Genomic DNA, 22,973 nt, shown 5'->3' with positions numbered 1-22,973 from the left:
ATCCTAGATTTTTACTCCACGTGCTAATGGTGGCCCCATTCCAGCCTCCGTGTTCAGTGTGGCGGGGGTATGTGGCTTCTTCTCCCCAGGGGACAGGCACCTTCATCTAGCACTGACAGGTTACATTCGTGCTGGGCAGGGACCCTCTGTTGTCTGAGTGCAGGCCTTCCTGACGCCTGAGCAAGCTCAGTATAGAATCAAGAGGAAACAACACAGGGCTGGGCGCCGTGACGCTGTTTCCTGCCCAGAGGTCCCATGGCTGGTTACATATACTGAAGGGGGCTCTGAGGAGCAGGGCTGGGATGAAGAACGGGCCTTCACATTCCTTACCGAGATATTGGCTTACTCCACAAGACCCAGGCCACCACTTCCAGGCTGGCCTCCCCGCTTGGCTAGTGCTTCAACCCCCGTCCTTCACGTCTCTGGAAACCCTTGTGGATGCCCGGTGTTATGCGTTGAAATGTGTCCCCCACTAAAATTGTTCAAGTCCGCCCCCCGCCCCCCGTACCCGTGCATGTGACCTTATTTGAAAACAGACTTTTGTTTTTTGCAAATGATCCGGCTAAGATGAGGCCATTAGGACGGGGCCTAATCCAATAGGACAGATTCTGCCACACAGAAGCTCGCAGAGGGAGAGTGTGAATCCCTGAGGGCAGCTGGCAGGGCCTGGGCCAGACTTTCCCTCGCGCTGCTCAGAAGGAATCAGCCCCACCGACCCTTTCATTTCAGAACCAAACCCCAGAACAGCGATTTCAGACTGTCCAAGTCCTGCTTGTTACCCAAGGAGAGAAAAGGAAAATGAAATACAGTGTCCTTATAAAGCAGGGGAGAGGCGCCTGGGTGGTTCGGTGGGTTAAGCCTCTAACTCTTGATTTCCACTCAGGTCAGGATCTCTTGCTTCATCAGTTCGAGCCTTGTGTCAGGCTGAGAGCCTGCTTAGGATTCTCTCTGTCTCTAAATAAATAAATAAATAAACATTAAAAAAAAACCAAAACAAAACAGGGGGAATTTGGACAGAGACATCCGTGCATAGAGGGAAGAAGACGGTCCTCTACGAGTCACGGAATGCCTGAGGCTGCCAAAAGAGAGACCCAGGGTAGATTCTCCTTCTCAGCCCTCAGAAAGAACCAACCCTCTCACCACCTTGGGTCTAGACTTCTAGCCTCCACAATGTGTGACAGGAAGTACACTTCTGCTGGGTAAGCCAGGCAGCGTGTGGTACTCTGTCCAGCAGCAAACTAATACAAGCCAACACATTTATCCTACCTGGCTCAGGGCTTTACCCAGAGTAGACGCGCAAGAGGAAATTGGCTGAAACGAGAAACGATAGGAGATACAAGCCTGGGTAGGAGTGTTCCAGGAGACAAAGGGGAAGGAGCCGGGAGAATTGAACTTGGGTATTCAGATTCTCTCTCAAAGCTTTATTTTCAGTTTTGTGCCTCGGCCACGCGCCCTCTTGTCAGCTATGCCCGAGGCCTCCGCGTCCAGGGTCGTTCTGATTCCGTGCCACCTAAGGAAAACCCTCAGTCTCCTGTTGAGCCAGTGGTTGCCTGGCTATTAACATGGGGAGGTAATCCGGGCATCAAAATGCCTTTTCCACAGGGTTCTGGCAAGTCTGTTTCCAGTCTTGCTCGCAACCCTGACCTCAAAGGCACCTGGCGTCTCAAAGACTTAGATCTTTCTAGGGCACCATGTGAGGAAATGTATTTGTTTCTTATTGTCCCCTCCCCGCCCCAGGCGCTGTACACAGCTTTCTCTGGTCCAACAAGGCATTCGTCCGCCTGCTCTCCAGATTCCCAAATTCCGTTTACAACGTTCACAGATTATTTCATCTCCCATTCTCTTCATCTTTGAGGGCTTTGTAAAACCCTTTACCGGAAAAGGGGGGGGGGGTTTGGGGAAGAAGCGGAAACTGACATGCCCAGTCAGCACAGCTAACTGCAAGTTGGTTCCTATAAATAAAAAAAAAAAATAATGCAATGTACTAGTGGCGGGAGAGAACCCTATTCGCTAGGAACCACATACGAACCTTCTTTAGACACGGTCTCACTTCATTCTCAAAACCATCTTGCTATCTATCGAGAAGTTTATGGTCAGGTTGAAGAGATATGCCCTGATACACTAACTAAGCAAATAGCAGCACCCTGGAATTCTGCTGTATCTGCAACCAGCAGGAGAAACAGGTGAAGGTCCATTCCACAACTGGAGTGACAATTCCGTTTCTTCGCGCAAACTTCATCTAACCACGAGTCCAAAGACCTGGCTGCTTAATCCTGGCCTTTTACTCTACTGTTTACTGGTTACTTTTACTCTACTACGGAACCGCCTTACCGCAGCCTCTATGAACCTCGATCTGCTCATCTGTTAAACGGGGTGATGATTTATGCTCGTCAAACCATTCTTGATGTGAATGCTCTCTTCCCACTGTGAACAGATATAGACACCAGTAGAAGGTAACAATTACCCCGCAGATTAGGAATGGACTGTATGCAGGACATTTTGGTGGCGAGTGTCGCGAGACACAGTACTGGTAGTACTGTGGGGTAGTACTGTGCAGTAGTACTGCTTCTCAGTACTGTCATCGTCACACGTGAGTAATAATCACTTCCGTCCGGCAGAAGACAGTACAGGGATGAGGTTTAAAACCTTCTGGGTATTACAACGTCAACCCGAGGTGAATAAATGATGAATGACTTCGCCAGCAGGCAACCCGGGAGTCAAGCCCGCCCGCCAGGGGCCGTTTGGATCTGGAGCGCCATCTCGTGCCTAGTGGCGCAAACAGCATCCTGCCTCGGAAATGCCTTCGGGCAGGAAAGGGTCGAGGCCAAAGCAAACCTATGTATTGTACTGTTGTCCTTGGACAATTCAGCTAGCCCTGGAAACTTCAAAGGTTAAACACATAACCTTTCTATTCAGTTCTTTATCGACAACTCTTTCTAATTACTGGTCAGCAATTGGGTGTTTTACAATTACTTAATGTTTTGCATTTCACAGACGAGAAAACTAGGTGGCAGGAGGCTCTTCCTTTGGACTTTCATAAACCTACCCTTCCGTGCAGGACACTCTTGGGGGCTCTGTTTGAGGTGTGTGCGTTTCAGCCAACGTGCCGGACTGATCTTAGGCACATTGCGAGGTCACAACCCCCTACACCACATACTGTTGAATACATTTGTTATTATTCTTATTATGACTACCCCCGTGGCCATAACTGATACACCGAACCAGAAATCTCATAATTTTGTTCCCGACTAAGCAGGAGAAGAGGCAATTTCCATGTCCCCGTCTTTGCACAATGCTGTGTTCGTTCGCCTTTCTCCTCTTTGCGATCATTGCACTTGGCAAATGAAAAGAAGTAACTGAGTACTTTAAAAGTTGCGCTTGTGAGATTCGATGTCTAGCCCCCTCTCCCAGGTAAAATCAACTGTTCCCCCTTTTCAGGCCCTCTCTGACCCCTTTTTCACAAGTACGGTGATCCACTATTTCCTGGTTTCCCCTCCTCCCAACCCCACCATCAGGGGAGAGCCTGTCTTACTTACTTTCTTATTCTCCGAGCCCAGCACGGTGCTGGCCTTATCGAAGGTGCTGACGAATTCTTTGCGCAATGAATGAATTATCCAGCATGATTTTCCTACACCATTTAAACAAGAGCCCAAGTCACTCAATTTGTTCCTCTCCTGTTCTTTCTGCCTGTGGACCTCCTGCAGTGTTAGGGCTTCCCAAGGCCCCCGGATCGCCATCTGCCAAGCGGGGAATAGCAATTTCTGTTCACCAAAAGAGACAGGGAACTGTTAAGTGTATGATTAGATGTTAACACTTACATAAAGGCCTGGACGGATTGGAACATACCAGCCTCTAAAATAAGCGTTGGTTGGTTACGAGCGCCACCTAGCGTCAATGAAAACAAACAGCACGATGGATTGTACTGGATTCGGCTGGGAAGGTGTGAGGTCCAAACAGGAAGTATTCACACGTGTGAAAACGCTTCCTACCTGAAACTCCCCGAACAGATTAGAAAGTATTTAATAGCCGGGGTGTATTTTACTTGTATGCACTTCATAGATTAAAAGGAAGTCTTGCCTTCAACTGTACTTCGATTGGTAGCTGTGTGTGTGTGTTTAGGGATATGGATGGTAATCAGCCTTCAAGGGCTGGCCCAGGAGAAATCTGAACTCTCAATTTCCATCCTTCTTATCGATGAAATGATAATGATTGTAAAGGGTGTGTAGGTCGGTGGTGAAGACGGAACGAGAATAGTGCATACAATGCCTGGTCCGTAGAAAGTGTTCGGTTAACTGTTCATTAGCATTGTTGACACTCTTAAAACCAAAGTTGCAGCATGGTGCCATATTGTGGCTATAACAATACATATATGCTTCTGCAACTAATTTTACTGAACATATATATGTAAAATTTTGTACTTATGTGGTAGGCACTATTTATTCTAAGAACTACATAAATATTAACTCATTAATTCTCGTAATCCTATGAATCAGGTACTATTATCGACGTTGACAGATGAGAAAGCTGCAACATAGAGAAAGGGATTAACTCGTCCTGTGGCAAAGTTGAACTTGAACCCAGGCATTCCAGCTTCTGGGACAGCCATCTTGAGAAATGTACTGTGCCACCTCTGTACCTTTCTTGGACTATTTGATAAAGTTAAGAGGAAATATAAGTGCCACTCCCATTAACCATGAAAAGAATACGAAATCTATGTTTTAAGTGAAGCATAGCTACAGGTCCGTAGGTAAGCTAGGACCAACAAGAATTTGGTCCCAACGAGGATTTCTGTTTAACTTAAGCTCGCTTAGGTGAGTTTGGCAGTAACAAATTCAGGGTGACAGAGTACCTTGGTCCCTCTCACGTACTGGCAACACAGTCCTCCCTGACGGCCAGACCTGCCTGCCACTGAACGTGTGCGTGCACCTGACATACAGAAGGCAGGGACTGGGTGACTGTGAGCGTCCTCATAACCGTTTCCCATGGAGTTTCGGGCAAGGAGTGAGCTCCAAGAACAGTAGTGTGGGGGTAGATTCTGAGTGACAGTGATGGTCCTGGGTTATGCTCACCTACCACTCCCAACACACACACTCACAACTGCATGCGTGTACACACACGCGCGCGCACACACACACACACACACACACACACACACACACACATCTCCTTTCTCCGATGCCCCAACTTCATCTCGTCTTGTTAGAACCTCTTCTTAAAGTCTTCCTTGGGGTAGTACCCGGGTCGTGTGACCTTTCAGAGGCTTCCAGGGGAAGCACACATAATTGGAAAGAGTGAACAAGCCTGATGGATGGTCTATTCTCACCCCCCTCCAAATTAAGGAGAGTACCAGCTTTCTCAGAGTCACCCCCAAAGCAGCAGAATCCCACGGTGGGCAGATCTAGTGGAAATAAACTTCAGGGAAGAGGCAACTGTGTGTTCAGCACCATCTCAGGAACTATACGCATGTTACCTCATTTAATTCTCACTATATTCCTTGGGGGAGGTGCTACTCCATATTACAGAGGAGGAAATGAAAGTTGGGAAAGCCCGAGAACGTAGCAGGTGGTATCCTATACTGTACGTTATATATACAAGCCTATAGTATATAATACAGATGAATATACAACATATGCCATCTGTTAATTATGTATAATTCTAAATAAATAAAATTAACTTTGTATTTAATGGATACTACCAAGTGCATTTAGATATACATTATTAGTTTAATCCTCAGTTTTAATTTCTAAAGTGGTTCATATGTCTATATTCGTGACCTTCACTAATGAGATTTGGGGGGCGCCCTACTAATTTTTAAGAGTGTAAAGGAGTCCTGGAATCTGAAGTTTGAGAACCACTGCTCTAGGCTGAAATCGAATGTCTTATTTTCCCAGTGGGTTTGGTAAGGATTTTAAGGCGAAGGTGTAACCAGCACAGTAACATTTTAATTTTTTTATTCTTCTGGTTTCTCAGTGGTTTTGGTCTTTCCCACCAGATTCATCACACAGCATGATATTTATGCTTGTCTCTGACTGTCCCACCAGTTACAGCTCTTTGAGAGGAGACACTTTGCTGGGCTGATCTTTGCTTTTATTGTCTCTTTCAGTGTCTTTTGCTTAACAAGTGCCCTGTGTGTGGGAAGCTCATGCATGGCATCGTGATGGCAGTAACACATCCTAACAAATCTATCAAAACTTGTACGTCCGTGTTTCCTCCAAAACAGTCACTGAGTGAGGCTATACCCTCCTTCCGATTAAGGCTATTGCCTAAAATATGTCTGCATCTTGTGCATTATCACTGCCTTTATTAGAGACCTCGACTAGGAGGCTGTAAAAATGTATGTAATCTCACTGTTGAGAAATCCTCTTGAGGGTAGGTTTGACTTCTGAAACAGCTTACAGTCATTTGAAAACACGCTTAAAGAGTGAGGTGGCAATGAAAGAGCTAGTTTCCTGCCTCACTTATGTGGTCCTAAGAGCAATTCCAAAATGTCAGGTGAATATATTCTGGAATGTGTCGTTCCATTGGTGATACTCCCGATGCATTTATTAAGCACCAATGTCTTTTAAGGATGTGTCCGGGAATAAACATAGAGAAACCGTGGTCTCAGCCCTTAAAGTGCCCCACGGGCTGGTGGGGGAAACATTTTGGCTCAGGTCTGATCCCCTAATCATTGGACATTTGCCTGCAGAGACTGGGTTATTTGTTTGTGGGGCTAAAAAGCAAGCAAACAGATTGGAGGGCCTACAATCTTCTTTAGGCCACTCTCCTGAATCTCTTTCCTGCATATTTTTTCTCAGGCGGCCCTCTATTATCAACCTCAAGGTGGACCCAAGCACGAACACTTTACGCCCTTGGGCAGGCAGGCCAGGAGAGTGGCTGGTATTATTAGAGCCCCATCCCTCGGGAGTGAGGAAAGAGCAGGTTTTAATCGCTCCCAGTTGGGGCCTGTAACAAGGTTCATTAATATCAGGTTAGCTACCTTCAAAAGCCGACAGAACCCTATTCTGGCCTGGTAAAGGGAGGGTCCGTGCACCTGCTCCAGCAACCCCCCTCACTGTCCTTATGTTTTTCTCGCTGTTCACGTCTCTCCCCCACACCCTCTGTCCAGCTCCCATGACAGCCTTTTGGACTGGACATTCAGCTCTGCGTAATTAGCTCTGTTCACCAGCTTTCCAGACCTGAAGCACATGAAATGAAAGCAGCCAGCCTGTAATATCCAGAATGTGTGTAAATGCAAAAATACACAATTGACCGCATTGCAGTATGTCTGTCCTCAGTTTATTGTTGGCCCCCTTAAGGCCATCAATTTTGAGGGGGAAGACCACACCCTTCACCTGAATTTTCCCCTGGAGGTAATTTTAATAGGCTTTTGGTGGCTCACGGGCTTGTCCCATCTTATTTCAAAGCCCAAGACTCTGTGACCCACCTGCTAGATCTAAGGTCACTGTAAGGTTGACAGTCAAAAAGTTTTCTATCTCCCGAGTTTTAGAATGGTTTCTAAAGGTTCTGTTTTAGAGCGCTTGGAACAAACCGATGAACCGAGCGTCAAAGTATGCTTTTCAAGAAGCTAAAAACACAAGTCTCATACAAGTACTGTTTAGAGTGAGCTCATGCCTGGGTCAAAGAATGTTATGTCATTGACAAGGGAGCAAGCAGGATGGCAAAGTTGGGTCAAAGCAGGACACAGGAGAATGAAATACGCATTTAGGCAGGAGAAGATAAAAGGCAGGAAGGTGGAAAAATACAAAACTGGTTAATGTTCTATTAAGCAATACAATCATCACTTTTAGGGTTGGCTTTTCTACTGAAAAGAGTTCATGTGCCTCTCTACTGGACAAAACACTTATTAATGTATCAACCCTCTATATGTCACTGTCTAATTTTACATACTTTGGGTGTAATCAAAGAGTAATTATGAAGTCAAAGTTACCTTTGCCAAAGCCGTGCTGTCCAGAATGGTAGCTGTTGGTCTTATGTGGCCAGGGAGCACCTGTAAGGTGGCTAGCCTGAGATGGAATATTCTACGAATGTAAAATATACTAGATTTGGAAGCCTCACGATGTGAAAAAAAGGGAATATAAACCATCATATTTTTAAAAATACTGATTACATGTTGAAATGGTGATAGTTTGGATATATTGAGTGAAGCAGAATATATTATTAAAATTAAACTCATGTTTCTTTTTACTTGTGTCATGTGACTACTAGAAAACATAAAATTACGTATGTGACCCACATTCTATTTTGTGTAGTATTGCCTTAGAGCATCAAATGACCTGCAAATGAACTTAGACAATTTTCTAATACAGCTTGGAAAGACACAAAGAAACAGTTTTGCCTTATTTTTCATTTTTGGATAGCTTTTCTCAACATGCATTATAAGAATCTGGAGAAGATCAAGAATCTTGTTTCTCTGCCTTCTGATCTCTACCCTGTGGCCAGGAGGTTGGGAGCAAGACTGAGTGGCTGGTGTCCGAATGACCTGAGATCTGGACGTCAGACTTGCCTGTAGGGAGATGTGTTTTGATTGATTCAACCTGAGTGATCGTATTAGAGACTTGAATCACAGGAATCGAACTGATGTGCTGTTGATGTATAAATCAGGACACCAACTGATGGTGAGGGGAGGTCCAGTGACCTGGCAATCAAGATTCTACACTGCTATTTTTCTGGTGGGTACAGGACATTTCACTGAATTTCAAATGGCTGGGGGGGGGGGGGGAATCCTTGTACATAGAATCAGAGCAAAGTGCATGTTCTTATTTGATTTCGTTATTTTGATGCCAAGATACATTAGTGTGATAAAAGTGCTTTAGTTGTTCAGACACTTTCGATAATTTCTTACGATTCCTATATCCAAAATCACGGCGAGGGATGGAAGGTCTAGAGTGGTTTTCTATGGCTGCTAATTCATCCATCACTAATCTCATTAGGCTGTTAATTCTCAGAGGACATGATCAGTAGTAGACACGATTTCCGAATGTTGAACAAATGTTATTCAGTGAAACTTACAATGGAGTTATCCTTAGTCTAAAAATGCCTCATTTTTTTTTTTTTTTTTTATTTTTTATCACTGAACTTAAGTTGTATAACCTTTTTCGACCCTGGTCAAGGCTGGCATCTTTAACACATATTTTCATGTGGCTGTATATTTGAATGGGAATTTCGGGTAAGTTGTAATACTTCCTTGGTCCCTAAAAGACAAAGCAAACTTTAGAATAGAATCCGAATGACCAGCACCAAAGGGCATGAGAAGGGGTAATCTTACCAACAACAGAAAAATGGTATAAAAACTTACATGTTCTAGGAATTTTCCTCTATTTCTATTTAAAAATTTGCCATCCATTTTGTTCTACTTCGAATCTCCAGTTCATCTTATAAAAGTGTATCACATTAATGTTAGCTGCTTTCCTTCCATCGAGACCGTCGAATTCCCAGGTAGAGAGTTTCCTTCTATACCATAACATGAGTTAGATGTTGTTACTGGAAGTAATCTAGGATTTTCACGTGCTGAAGTTCATGTCTTTATTGGAACATATAAAAATAAATAAATAAATGCTTGTTTTCTTTGGAGAGAGATCATCTCAATGTCTATAGCTACCAAGTCTATTGAGGATTCTTTGCAGGCTTAGGGGGTCTCCCTTCTTCCCTTATTATCTCTATTCTTGAGGGTCAGACCCCCTGCCTTGCACAACCCAGAGGGGAACCTGAGATCTTTTTTAAAAACTGCCCAATTTCTCGCCTTTGGAGAAGTGAAGAGTGCCCCGCCCCCATCTACGAAAAGACGGAGTTGATAAAGAATTTCAGTGTCTTCAAATCTAAGATTTAAGTCTCTAACCCCCCACGGTCCAGGACACCCCCCAAGGCCTTTGGACCCCCTTTCATCCAACCCTAACTGCTTTGGACTGGCCCGGGAATCCTTGTCCCAGTCCACGGTTCCTGTGGGTCTGTGCGCAGAATTCACAGAGGACCTGTGTTACTTCCCTCGCGAAGAAAGAGAATTATCGTGAAAATTTAGGTGGAAACCATTTCGTTTTTGTCTCCCAAAGAAGGCAACCATGTGCCCAACCACCCCTGAGAAAAAGAACTTTCAGGGGCAAAGGAGCGAACAGGTAATTTAAGAGAAAAACAGAAAGTGGTCTCCCACCGTCCTGGACTTCCCTCGGAGTTGGGGGAGTTGGGGGCTCCTGGACGCGTCGCCTTTGGGGTTGCGGAAAAAATAAATGGAGAGCCCGGAGCCTGAGGCTTCTCGGATCCTTTTCCGACCAAAGCCGGGAGATTTGGTGCGGGGTATTTTAACATTTTCCCCCTTTTGTGAAGTGGAACAAACACAACTTGGGCGCACGGCGGCGGCTCGGAGCCTGCCAGCCAGGCGGGCGAGCGGAGCACCAATCAGCGCGCGCCTGCGCTCTATATATACGGCGGCCCGGCCCCGGCGCACCCACGGCGCTCTGCCACTTGTCCCCGGTCCTACAGCCTCAGCATGTCGGAGACCGCTCCCGCCGCTCCTGCCGCCGCGCCCCCCGCGGAGAAGGCCCCCGTGAAGAAGAAGGCGGCCAAGAAACCCGCAGGGGTGCGCCGCAAAGCTTCTGGGCCGCCGGTGTCCGAGCTCATCACCAAGGCCGTGGCCGCCTCCAAGGAGCGCAGCGGCGTGTCCCTGGCCGCGCTCAAAAAGGCGCTGGCGGCCGCCGGCTACGACGTGGAGAAGAACAACAGCCGCATCAAGCTGGGCCTCAAGAGCCTGGTGAGCAAGGGCACCCTGGTGCAGACCAAGGGCACCGGCGCCTCGGGCTCGTTCAAGCTCAACAAGAAGGCGGCGTCCGGGGAGGCCAAGCCCAAAGCCAAGAAAGCGGGCGCGGCCAAGCCCAAGAAGGCTGCCGGGGCGGCCAAGAAAGCCAAGAAGGCCACCGGGGCCGGCACTCCCAAGAAGAGCGCCAAGAAGACCCCGAAGAAGGTGAAGAAGCCGGCGGGGGCTGCTGTCGCCAAGAAAGTGGCCAAGAGTCCGAAGAAAGCGAAGGCTGCCAAGCCGAAGAAGGCCGCCAAGAGCGCAGCTAAGGCCGTGAAGCCCAAGACCGCCAAACCCAAGGTTGCCAAGCCCAAGAAGGCTGCACCCAAAAAGAAGTAGGCTGTTGAAGAACGTCTGCTTCTGAAACCCAAAAAGGCTCTTTTCAGAGCCACCACTGATCTCAAAGAAAGAGCTGAATCTTCTAACCCTGTCCTTTTCCCCCTTTAACCTTTGGTTCTAGGTGTGGTTGGCAGCTATAGTTGACGCCAGCCGAAAAGGGGCGGCGGGGTCTCCGCGCGGCCCTAGGGCTCGTCCCCTGCCCAGCGGTATCCCGGGTGGCCTCCCCCGCTACCTTGCGGAAGCGCTGTCCCGGAGGCGTGCACTCGTGCGCCAGCCCCGCCCCGCGCCAGGCCATCGAAAACAACCACAAATCAAGTCAGCCTGTTCCTCGGTCTCCAGGAATCCCCCGATTGGGTTGGAAAGCCGTTCAAAAGTCCCGCCCTGCTCGCGGGTTGGCCCACTCCTCCGGCCCACGCTTTTCATCGCGTGTTTTATTGGGTGGAGGCCGGCCTCTTGTGTATTCTGTGTACGTTTCGTTTCCAGCGGATTGATTGTTCCTTTTTCGCCGGGTAAGTGTGTGCCTGATACCTCGGACACTTCCCATGGTTTGGAAAGTCCAGCTCGTGTCCGGGGACGGCCGCAGCACCCCGCCGGGGAGGAGACGGTGCGGGCGTCCGTGCCGCGCGCTCCCGTGGGCCAGCCCGCGCGCTGCGGCCGCTGAGGACCGCGTCTGGACCACCGCGCGGCGGTGGCGGCGGCCACCCTGCCACCGGGCGCCGCTGGACCGGCGCCCTTCTGTCCCTCGCGTCATGTAACTGAGCAAAAGTGTGATGGGATTGGAGTGCATCACAACAACCCTTCGTCGGCCATCTTGTCCCGGCAGCGGGTCACCGAGCGTTGTTTTAGGTAGACGTCAACATCTAAACGCCGGAGATGCTTTCAACGCATTTTTGCGCGGCCGAAGTCCCAACGGTTTCTATGCGAGTAACGTACGGGTAAACCTGGGAACGTATATGCATGTGTGGGGGTGAAGTGATGTCTCTAACGAAGGCCTTTAGTTTATCTTCACGGCGGTATCTGCGGCTTCTTTCATACTGATGGCGTTTCTTCTGGGCAGAGGAAAGTCCAGCGTCGTGTTTTATATTCTGGTCAACACCGTTGGTTCCAGGAACCGGGGCTTCTGGAGACCCGAAGCTCAGTTCTTCGCCCATTGCCACAGCGACTGATGTAGTCGTTGAGTAACTTAGATTAATTTCCCCCCATTACCGGTAGTGACCACGGAGTTCATTCCTGCCCGCACCGTCCCTCCCAACGGAATGGGATACTTTAATGTTCGTTTTCATGTGTAGAAAGACCTCCCTTCTTTGAGAGCACAGCGCACCCGCGCGCGCGCATTCACGCCAAGAAAGTTTTCCTAAGGCTTGTTTCAATAATTTTTGTGTTGTCAATTTCACTTTAAAAGCAATTGAAACCCCTGTATTTTGTTACAAGGTTTAATAAATGCGTACGACTCTTCCATTTCTGCTTCCTTTCCCCTCCCCACCTCACTCCCGTTGGAGATTCCAACCGTTATCATAGGCTAAATTCCATGGATACGTGGAGTAATCCTAGGTTTTCTACTTTGTCCCTTTGATCTTTCTGGCCATTTCTCCAGTGAGATCATACTGTTAAGTATTGTTCACAGCACTGTCTTCAATGCTGAGAATACATAACCCATGGTAGGTACTGAAATAAAAATGAATGTTTGAGAAACTGAGATGTTATAACACGAATGTTTGAGAAACTGAGATGTTATAACATGACCGAGGGAGGGTAGAGCTCATTCCCTGTCGTTGCTCTTTTTTTTTTCCCCCAGAATTTCCCGGTTATTCTAGTTTTTGTTTATTTATTTTGTTTTTCGAAATGCACTTTAAGATGCTTCCTCCCTCCCACCTCACCTCTTCACCCTTCCATTACACATACACACACACACACACACACACACACACACACACACAACCTCAATATCCTCGTACTTTTATTGGGATGGTGTTAAATTTACAAATTAATTTGGGGAGAGGATGAGTTTTCCTGTTCAAGAACATTTTATGTTTTCACATCCCTCCCCCCACCCCCCAATAATTTTGTACCTGTGGAGAATGTTTCAAATTTTCTGCAGACAGATCTTCATATTATATATTACCCTTTATTCCCAGATATCTTGTCATCTTTGTTGCTGTTGAAAATGACAACCTATGAGATTTTTGATTCCTTTGGGGCCTGGCACACTGAAGATATCCAGTAATGGAAGGGATCTATGCCTAGTGAATGAACAACCTCTAGAACAGTCCTGTCTGTAGCCAAATTAAGCAAGGAAGAAAGAAACAGGTGAATCAGTTTTAATAACATAATTTAGGGGCACCTGAATGGCTCAGTCCGTTAACCATCTGACTACCGCTGGGGTCATCATCTCATGGTCTGTGAGTTTGAGCCCCAACATCAGGCTCTTCAGATCCTCTGTCTCCCTCTCTCTCTGCTGCTGCTGCTGTCTCTCTCTCTCTCTCTCTCTCACACACACACACACACTCAAAAAGAAATATTAAAAAAAACCCACATAATTTATTTAACCTAACATGTCCAAAATATTCTTGCTCAGCACAAAATCAATGTAAAAATATTTATGAGAGATTTTACATTCTTTTTTGTTCCTCGCATTGTGTCTTTGGAATCTCCATGTATTTTACACAAACAGCACATCTCAGTTCCTACGTGGCTATTTCAAGAACTCACTCAACTGTACGTGGCTCATGGCAGCCTTATGGACAATAAACTCTAGAATGCCCTCTGGTCCCAAATATCCTGCTCTTCTCTAGCCTCATCCTTGGTTTAAAGCTTTCATATCAGTGGGTCTTCATATACGCTGTCCTCCGTGGACCTAAACTTTTGACCTTAAAGGGGGTTGACCGGTCCAAAAGTCATTGGGCCAATATGAACCAATCAAAAATTCTCTGTTCAAAAACTGGAACTGAGTTGCAGAAATTGAGGTGACCTGATGTCAGGGGCTGGGAGTTTTGTCTGTAGGAGACACCGGGAGGTCTGGTGAATGAAAAATGCCGAATGGAGCCAAGGGCAGGGCACAGAGGAGAGATGCATAGAGCTTCGTTCTCTGGGTTCCTAACGTGGGGATTCTGGGTCCTCTGAGCCATCTGTACTCCTGTCACTGGGGCAGGAGCCTCCCTTGGCTCAGGTTGGGTCAAGTTGCAGCAACCAGGAGACCCAATTAAGACACTTAAATTTAATCACAGTACTTGTGCTAAGTACCATAAGTACTTGTGCTAAGTACTCATTCTTTCAAGTCCACACACTTTTTAGGTTCATATACTTACAATGGATCCTAACATTGAAGTCTCCTGCAAACATATTTGCATAGGTAAAGGGCACCCTTTTACTATTCAAATGAAATGCATTCCTCAAAAACAAATATTTGCCCTTCTCTAGTAAGGGTGAGGGGAGAGTTCACTCACAGAGAGCTAAAAGTTATCATAAAAACCTCTAATTTTGCCTAGACTTTCGATAAGACCTTCAACAGTATGTTTCCTTAATTTTGGCCCATTCCCTCGCGGGGGTGTCCACAAAGTTGACTGGCTTAGGTCTAATACTGTAAGCCATTCATTAGACTCTACATTGGCTGCTTTAAGAAAAAGGTCCTTGTCTTGATTTTTAGTTTATGAAGTCTATATTTTATTTTGACATTATTAATGTTACCATTTTCAATAATCTACTTATTATTATAAAATAATATTGACAACGGCAATAATATATTCAAATAATTGCCCAAACATGGCTGACTACCTAAACTTGGCAATGATTACCTCATCAACTAAATTGCTGATTGATAATTCAACATGAAAATTCATGATCTCATGTCCACGTACGATAAAAGTGTAACTCAGAAATTACAGGTTAGGGGCGCCTGGGTGGCTTGGTCGGTTAAGCGTCCGACTTCTGCTCAGGTCATGATCTCACAGTCCGTGAGTTCGAGCCCCGCGTCTGGCTCTGTGCTGACAGCTCAGAGCCTGAAGCCTGTTTCAGATTCTGTGTCTCCCTCTCTCTCTGCCCCTCCCCTGTTCATGCTCTGTCTCTCTCTGTCTCAAAAATAAATAAACGTTAAAAAAAATTAAAAAAAGAAAAAAAAGAAATTACAGGTTATTTTAATGCATTATACCCACCTTTTAAAATTTTTCTGTGCATACACAAGTGGTCTCGTGGCTGAAAAATTAAATATCCTATTACTTCTCGTAGGCAAATTCCTAGGTGATTCTACGCCTAAGGGAAATGTAGAGAGTAACTTTGGGTTGAAATCCAGGCCAGAGATGAACAGTTGGTCCAGTAAAAGGCAAGGTGACATCATTAGAGGGTGTCAGAGTAGAGCTGGGATTTAGGGTACAGTGGGAACAACACTGCTGTCGAAAGCTAGCAATTCCTGAGTTCTAATTTACAACGTGCCAAGCGTTGTCGGGGAGAAGTCTCCATTGCTTTTCTTTTTTTAATGTTTACTTAGTATTTTGAGACAGAGAGAAACAGAGTGCAAGCGGGGGAGGGGCAGAGAGAGAGGGAGACACAGAATCTGAAGCAGGCTCCAGACTCCGAGCTGTCAGCACAAGAGCCCGATGCGGGGCTCAAACCCACCAACCTTGAGATCGTGACCTGAGCCGAAGTCAGACGTTTAACTGACTGAGCCACCCAGGCGCCCCTCCATTTCTTTTCAAACACCTTCTTATCACAGCACTCTGAGGGAGGTGTCATGATTACTGAGGGCTGGTGGTATTAAGAACATAGCTAGTTAGTTTCTGCTCAGTGAGCCGGTGTCATCACCCTCTGCAGAGTAGTGCTTTTCCTCAGAAATACAATAGGAGTCACATAGGTTATTTGAAATTTTCTAGTAGCCACATTTCAAAAAGCGAAAAGGAACAAGAAAAATCTATTTTGATAGTACTTTAACTCACTATTATAGAAATATTATTTCAACAAGTCATCTAATATAAAAAATACTGAGATTTTTTTTTTTATTCTATTTTTCAGACAACTCTTTGAAACCTGGTACGTATTTTACACGTAAAGCTCATCTCGGTTTGGACCAGCCACATTTCAAGTGCTTCATAGTCATATATGGCTAGTGGCTACTATCTTGGATGATATAGTTCCACAGTAACTAAATACTGTGATGAAAACACAAGCAAATACCTGCTCTGTAGTAGAATCCAGATGTTTCCAAGGAAGTGATTATTCTGAGCTGGTCCTGAAGCCCAGAGAGCATCCCTGAAAGGTGATGTTTCTTCTATGCATCGTATGCATTTCCCCTCGTACTAGGCCACTGACCAGAGGACTCTCATAACAGAACATAGCCCAGGCCAGGCCACTGCATTTCCCACCCATCCACTAATCTGTGAGTCCGAGTGAGCCTTGAGGAGGATCTGGGTCTAACAATCCATTTCCAGGAAGTCTTATTGGTCCGAAGATATTTAGTGTGTGGGTTTGGTGTGAGGTTGCTTGTCAATGATATCTATTATGAATCTGGCCAATTAAAGTAAACTCTCTTGGGCTAACGTTCTTCCTCTATAAAATGGAGACAGTGAGAGAACCTGATTTTCAGGGTTGTATTAAGAATGTTCTATAATAATGCAGGCCAATCGGTTCATGTGCTACTTGACCCATGGAGAACTAGGAGACAGACTCCAACGAAAATGTGGGGACCTCTTCCATGGAACCTTCTCTAAAGGAAGATGATATTCAGCCTAGGCTAAATCAATACCATCCTGCAATATTGTCCCAGGGAACTCACCGCGATACTGAAAATGTTCAAACTGCTCAGAATTGACTTTATCTCCTCCCCACAACTTTTGTTCTTCTGGTAACTCTGAGAATGGTACCACAGTTCAAAGCATCATGCAAAGCAAAGCTCTTTCCCAGAGACCTAGAGTCATCCCAAACCAGTGATTCTCAACTCCTAGGGTGCTAGGCTGAGATGTTAGAACAGAGTGGTAAGAGGGCATGGGAAAGCCGTATATAAGAAAAACGTAGCCAGTGATCAGAAGCAGGTTTACCCAGAAGCTAATGAAACTCAAATATTAGGCGCAAAGGCCTGAGAGGGGCTCTTGGGACTGTGTTCACTGGGTCTCATTTTTTTTGCAAAATTTCAATGTTAAAATATTTTCTTCGCAGCCGCTTAGACTTGTTGTCTATTGGAAGTTAATCTTCCCTTTCATTACAGTTCACCTTTTGTCTGATTATGGTGAGATACTGAAGAACATATCTGGATTTGGGTAAGAGAAAATGGAGTTGAATGTATTTGGGGAGGGGTTAATGAGATGAGAAGTGCGATTTGCAGATGTGCTCATATATAGTTCAGTTCTAGCCAATCTGAAGTAAGAATGGTGTCAAGGAGTTTTCTCCTGTTCATGGACAAACTCAGCTGGATTATAGACAAGAAGATGTCGGACTCCTGTCATTATATGACATCTACATTTTCGTAGCAACCGCGCTGGCAGTGAACGTATAGTACAAACGAGTCAAGATTTGAAATGTACAGAACGGGAAGCTAGTCCATGAAGAAATCCTCTAAATTTTACAACTCACGTATGCAAGAAGCTTGACAGGATTTTCTAAATTTGAAAACAGTCTTACACATGACATTACCAATAACGTGCTTTGAAGCTGAAAGTACTAAGCGATCAGGAGAACAAAACAGTTTGTGATCAATCGTGCTGGAGGAAATACTGAATTCTCTTCCTATTGTCTATATAGAAAATAGTACAAAACAACTTTCGAGTGAAGATGAAGTCGGAGTATGCGGTCAAAAACAGGAAAATAAGCATGATAAGGTTGTATTCAAGAGTTAATAAAATGTATTCAAGAGTTAATTCAAGAGTTAATAATAATGTTAACAAAATGAACTTTGTGATGGCTATGGTTTTATTTTTGCAAAATTGGAATTTGGCTCATCTTTCCATTATAAATTAATATTCACTGTCTAGTTTTGTATTTGAAATTTTGAATTGTAATTGTTAAGAGTTGCCAAGTTGTGTAAATTTTAGGCCTCAGAAAAAGCTTAACTAGCATCAGTTCATTATACTTTTAAACTTAGGAAATTAACAAGGAAATTAACACTTAAGTGGATGGATACTGATCATGCTATTAGGTTAGCTTCTATTATGCTAAGTGGACCAAGGGCAGGAATTACAGGAGATGGCCAGGAGCTCCTAGAAACTCACATAACTAAATGTTCTCTTTTATTAAAGCCCAACCAGGTAACAAATGAATCCGTGGAAGCTCTTCAGAGAATTGCACTACAAATGAGACGCCCTGGAGGGGGCGCCTGGGTGGTTCTGTCGGTTAAGCTCCGACTTCCGCCCAGGTCAGGATCTCCGGGTTCTCGAGTTCGGGCCCCGGCAGGCTCTGTGCTGTGCTGACAGCTCGGAGCCAGGAGGAGCCGGTTTCATTCTGGGGTGTCCCTCTGCCTCCCCACCACTCGCCCGGTCTCTCAAAAATAAACATTAAACAACTCCCTGGAGAACTCAGAGCCAATTAAAAGCTTACTTTGTCCTCAATTTCTTGTATGCACGTCAAACTGGTCGAAGTTGTGAATAACTAGATCTATATTCAACAAGCCGCCACGCGAATGACAAATCAATAGAACGGACTGGGAGAAAGGGATATGCAACGCTCAGATACCGAACATGAAAAACACCCGTAAAGGACTGTTTCCATAGCGGCTCAATTACGTCAAGCAACTAAAAGTTACAGGTACTTTTAAGAGAAAGTGTGGGTGGCTCTGAAAAGAGCCTTTTTCAACCAGAAGCCGGCATTACGCCCGCTCCCCGCGGATGCGGCGCGCCAGCTGGATGTCCTTGGGCATGATGGTGACGCGCTTGGCGTGGATGGCGCACAGGTTGGTGTCCTCGAAGAGCCCCACCAGGTAGGCCTCGCACGCCTCCTGCAGCGCCATCACGGCCGAGCTCTGGAAGCGCAGGTCGGTCTTGAAGTCCTGCGCGATCTCGCGCACCAGCCGCTGGAACGGCAGCTTGCGGATCAGCAGCTCGGTGGACTTCTGGTAGCGGCGGATCTCGCGCAGGGCCACCGTGCCGGGCCGGTAGCGGTGCGGCTTCTTGACGCCGCCGGTGGCCGGCGCGCTCTTGCGGGCCGCCTTGGTGGCCAGCTGCTTGCGCGGGGCCTTGCCGCCCGTCGACTTGCGCGCCGTCTGCTTCGTGCGAGCCATCTGAAACAACTAAGAATACACAGAACCTGGTGGACAAGGGCGAAGTTCCCCTTATATACAGTAAGAAGCATTCTGATTGGTCTTGTCATTTTTCAAAAGAACCGCGCGATAAAACCATTGGTCGAAGGGTAGATTAATTACTGGAGAGCCTGATTGGATGAATCACTCCACCTCATTCCTCTTTTCAGCGTCCAGGTTCTGTTTTATCCTTCCACTGAGTACAGCGTGAAAAGCGAGGATTTCACCATGCGAAACGTAACTTTTGGTTCAGTAAACCTAAGTGGGACCTGAGATTCTCAATCCCTGACAGGCTCGAATGTCACCAACCTGCTGGGCTGCACACTTCTCTGAGTGCGATTGTCTTGTCTCCTTCTCCCCTAGACGGCTGGATTAGTTATTTTTAAGTAAACCTCGGGTCTCTTGGACTGCCACTTCCTAGGTCTTTGGTCATTATACCTCCCTTAATACAGTTTCCTGTGTGAAACTACATGGCAGGGTCCCTGAATGGACCTGGAAGATAGCATGTAAAGCACTTGGTCTGGTAATGCTAGATTCACACTACACTGGACAGCAACAAATGATTTCGGACTTAGTTGATACGATGGGTTTTCCTTAAATTGAAAATTTGAAAATCCCGCGCGGCTTTCTTATTGGCCAAACGCAAACTTCCATTCTGCTTCTTACATTTGAGCCCCTTATTTTTTGTAGGTCAGTTCCATCTGGCATATAAAGTTGAGTGGGGGGCTTTTGAACAAAGTTTTGACGTTACCTTGTCTTTTACAGATTCAGGACTGATTCTACCAACGTAACAGGCTGGTTACTAGCCTTTCATGTGAAAATATGGATGGCTCTGAAAAGAGCCTTTGATTAGCTGTAGAAAAGCGGAAGATCCGTGGTGTTCTGGGCTAGACTTCACTTGCTCTTAGCCTTGTGGTGGCTCTCGGTCTTCTTGGGCAGCAGCACGGCCTGGATGTTGGGCAGGACGCCGCCCTGCGCGATGGTCACGCGGCCCAGCAGCTTGTTGAGCTCCTCGTCGTTGCGGATGGCCAGCTGCAGGTGGCGCGGGATGATGCGCGTCTTCTTGTTGTCGCGGGCCGCGTTGCCCGCCAGCTCCAGGATCTCGGCCGTCAGGTACTCCAGCACGGCCGCCAGGTACACCGGCGCGCCGGCCCCGACCCGCTCGGCGTAGTTGCCCTTGCGGAGCAGGCGGTGCACGCGGCCCACCGGGAACTGCAGCCCGGCCCGCGACGAGCGCGTCTTGGCCTTGGCGCGAGCCTTGCCGCCCTGCTTTCCGCGTCCAGACATATCAAGGGAGACTAGTTAGCCAGCTAAAGCTCCGCGAAATACAAAGAGACGAACTTGGCAGCTCAGGGAAATTTAAAAAAAAAAAAAAAAAAAAAAAAAAAAAAAAAGTTCTTTTATAGGCAGAGCGGGGATGAGCCAATACGCCTTCCCATTGGTCAAAGTATGTTTGCCTGTGTATCCAATAGGAAGAGAAACTGTGGATCCCTCATTTGCATAAACCCCTCCCCTTGATGAAAGTGTTCTGCTTTTATCCAATCAGAAGTGACAATTCTTGAACCTTCATTTGCATTGAAGAACTATAAAAGAATGGGCTCTGGACCCCTCACAACACTAACCTTTGTTGTGGTGAGTGCGATTAGCATTTCTACAGCTCTTAGAAAAAAACCATGCCTGAGCCCTCCAAATCTGCTCCTGCTCCGAAGAAGGGCTCCAAGAAAGCCATCACTAAGGCGCAGAAGAAGGATGGCAAGAAGCGCAAGCGCAGCCGCAAGGAGAGCTATTCCATCTACGTGTACAAGGTGCTGAAGCAGGTGCACCCCGACACCGGCATCTCGTCCAAGGCCATGGGCATCATGAACTCGTTCGTCAACGACATCTTCGAGCGCATCGCGGGCGAGGCGTCGCGCCTGGCGCATTACAACAAGCGCTCGACCATCACGTCCCGGGAGATCCAGACGGCCGTGCGCCTGCTGCTGCCCGGGGAGCTGGCCAAGCACGCCGTGTCCGAGGGCACCAAGGCCGTCACCAAGTACACCAGCTCCAAGTGAGTGTGTTTGGAGGCACAGTCCAACCCAAAGGCTCTTTTCAGAGCCACCCACTTTATCAAAGGAGAGCTATAACTGCCATTCCGTGGCTGAGCAATTGCAAGCTTGGGCTACAGTCTTAAGGAATCCACTGAAATGGTGATCCATAGGGGCATTTTTAGAGCCAAGCATGCGTTTGCATGGTCACTAACTAGGCTCTCAGCGAAATAAACTACTGTGGCGCAATGGCTGTGCTGCAAAGCGCCACTTCACCTGTAAGGTTTTTTTCAGCCCACGTTTCGTTTTCCCCCAAACTCGGAATACTTGGAAGCGCTCACTCCTTTCCCTGTGTCTGCACGTTTCTAAAGGAGACGGGAGTTTCCCTGCTAGGTAAAGAAGTGACTACAGCATTTCAAAATAGGGACCCTCCGCGGATTACTATTCCATGCTGCCCTATTGGGAGGAGGAGAGGTCCAGGTACTAGAAAGAGCCGGTAGGCGCACGTATTCCCGGAGCCTCAACTCCCCAGGACCCAAAGCATTAGGTAAACAGCGGAGCCGCCCGTGGTTCCCGTGGGCATCTACGGGGTATACCTCAAGCTCTCTGCGCACACATTAAATGAAATTACTCTAGTTTCGCATTAGAATTGTTTACCGATGGCAACAGCTGATCTAAAGCCGTTTCAGTTTTTCTTGCAGGTGGGAAACCCGGGCTCCTATTTCCTGTGTCACTGGTTTCTCTGGCTCCTATTTCCTGTGTCACTGGTTTCTCTGGAATGCCACCAGAAGGGCGGGAAGCACGGCCCTGCAGCTCTAGGAAGGACAAAGAGTTTGAATTTCCCGCGCTTCCCCTTCGCGGCACCTCGTTGGCTGGTCGGGAGGGCCCCGCAGAGGCTGGTATGCGGGCGGGTTGTTCTTAGTAAACCTTTTTCAAAAAACTGGGACTCCAAAAATGATGCTCAAAAACCAGTAATGATCTTGGTGGAGGAAGAGGAGATATTTGGGCAGGTCTGGGTCCCGGTTTGAGGGGGGCGGTGTCAGATTGGGTAGGACTGAGCTGTTGACTGCCTGTGAAAAGGGGAGGGAAAGAATATTTTTCATCGGTTTACAAACACTTTACGTAAGGGCGATCTACAACAGTGTCTTTTGGATGAAGAAGTCAAATTTGAAGTAGGATTTAATTTCTTTTTTTTAAGGACCCCTTTAAAATGAAAAGTTAAATTTAAATTCTCTTTTCCCAGATACCACGTCAGTAGACTGCTGTGTATTTACTGTCTCAGCAGAGGCAACACATAGCTGTGAAAGAGACCCCTGTCTTTAAAATTCATTCTTATAAAAAGACATTTCCCCTCACCCCTCCCAGGCCCTTTTTCTTTTCTCTTCTTTTTGTTTCGTTTCTTTCTGTTTCTTCTCTTTTCTTTTCTTCTCTTTTCTCTTCCTTTCCTTTCCTTTCCTTTTTCTTTCCTTTTGTGTTTTTTTTTTTTTCTTTTTCTAATTATCAAACTCCGGCTACAGTTTAAGAATCACTGACACTTATGTTCTTCCCCGGGAGAGGTGAGATCTGGATGGTAATATTATTTCCTATCCTTTTCAAAATGATCTTTTCA

The 22,973-nt window shown here is 46.5% G+C and overlaps 5 protein-coding genes across 5 annotated transcripts in view; 2 read left to right on the top strand and 3 right to left on the bottom strand.

The window, feature by feature from the left end:
• LOC106989350 (histone H2B type 1-A) overlaps positions 1 to 22,973 on the bottom strand; it is a 340,681-nt gene that overhangs the window by 76,162 nt on the left and 241,546 nt on the right. The window lies entirely within an intron of this gene.
• On the top strand, positions 10,423 to 12,583 carry H1-2 (H1.2 linker histone, cluster member). Its single transcript, XM_027040119.2, has one exon. The coding sequence runs from the start codon at positions 10,484 to 10,486 to the stop codon at positions 11,123 to 11,125; it is 642 nt and encodes a 213-aa protein (XP_026895920.1). The 5' UTR covers positions 10,423 to 10,483; the 3' UTR covers positions 11,126 to 12,583.
• LOC128315722 (histone H3.1) lies at positions 18,874 to 19,355 on the bottom strand. The gene has a single exon (XM_053223241.1). It carries the CDS (start codon positions 19,317 to 19,319, stop codon positions 18,909 to 18,911), a length of 411 nt encoding a protein of 136 aa, XP_053079216.1. The 5' UTR covers positions 19,320 to 19,355; the 3' UTR covers positions 18,874 to 18,908.
• Positions 20,067 to 20,705, bottom strand: LOC128315725 (histone H2A type 1-H-like). Its single transcript, XM_053223244.1, has one exon. It carries the CDS (start codon positions 20,622 to 20,624, stop codon positions 20,232 to 20,234), a length of 393 nt encoding a protein of 130 aa, XP_053079219.1. The 5' UTR covers positions 20,625 to 20,705; the 3' UTR covers positions 20,067 to 20,231.
• Positions 20,948 to 21,442, top strand: LOC128315728 (histone H2B type 1-B). Its single transcript, XM_053223250.1, has one exon. The coding sequence runs from the start codon at positions 21,011 to 21,013 to the stop codon at positions 21,389 to 21,391; it is 381 nt and encodes a 126-aa protein (XP_053079225.1). The 5' UTR covers positions 20,948 to 21,010; the 3' UTR covers positions 21,392 to 21,442.

This window comes from Acinonyx jubatus, chromosome B2, assembly GCF_027475565.1.
Source record: "Acinonyx jubatus isolate Ajub_Pintada_27869175 chromosome B2, VMU_Ajub_asm_v1.0, whole genome shotgun sequence".
NCBI lineage: Eukaryota > Metazoa > Chordata > Mammalia > Carnivora > Felidae > Acinonyx > Acinonyx jubatus.
The sequence above is the reverse complement of the archived record's forward strand: the minus strand, read 5'-3'. Positions and strand labels throughout refer to the sequence as shown.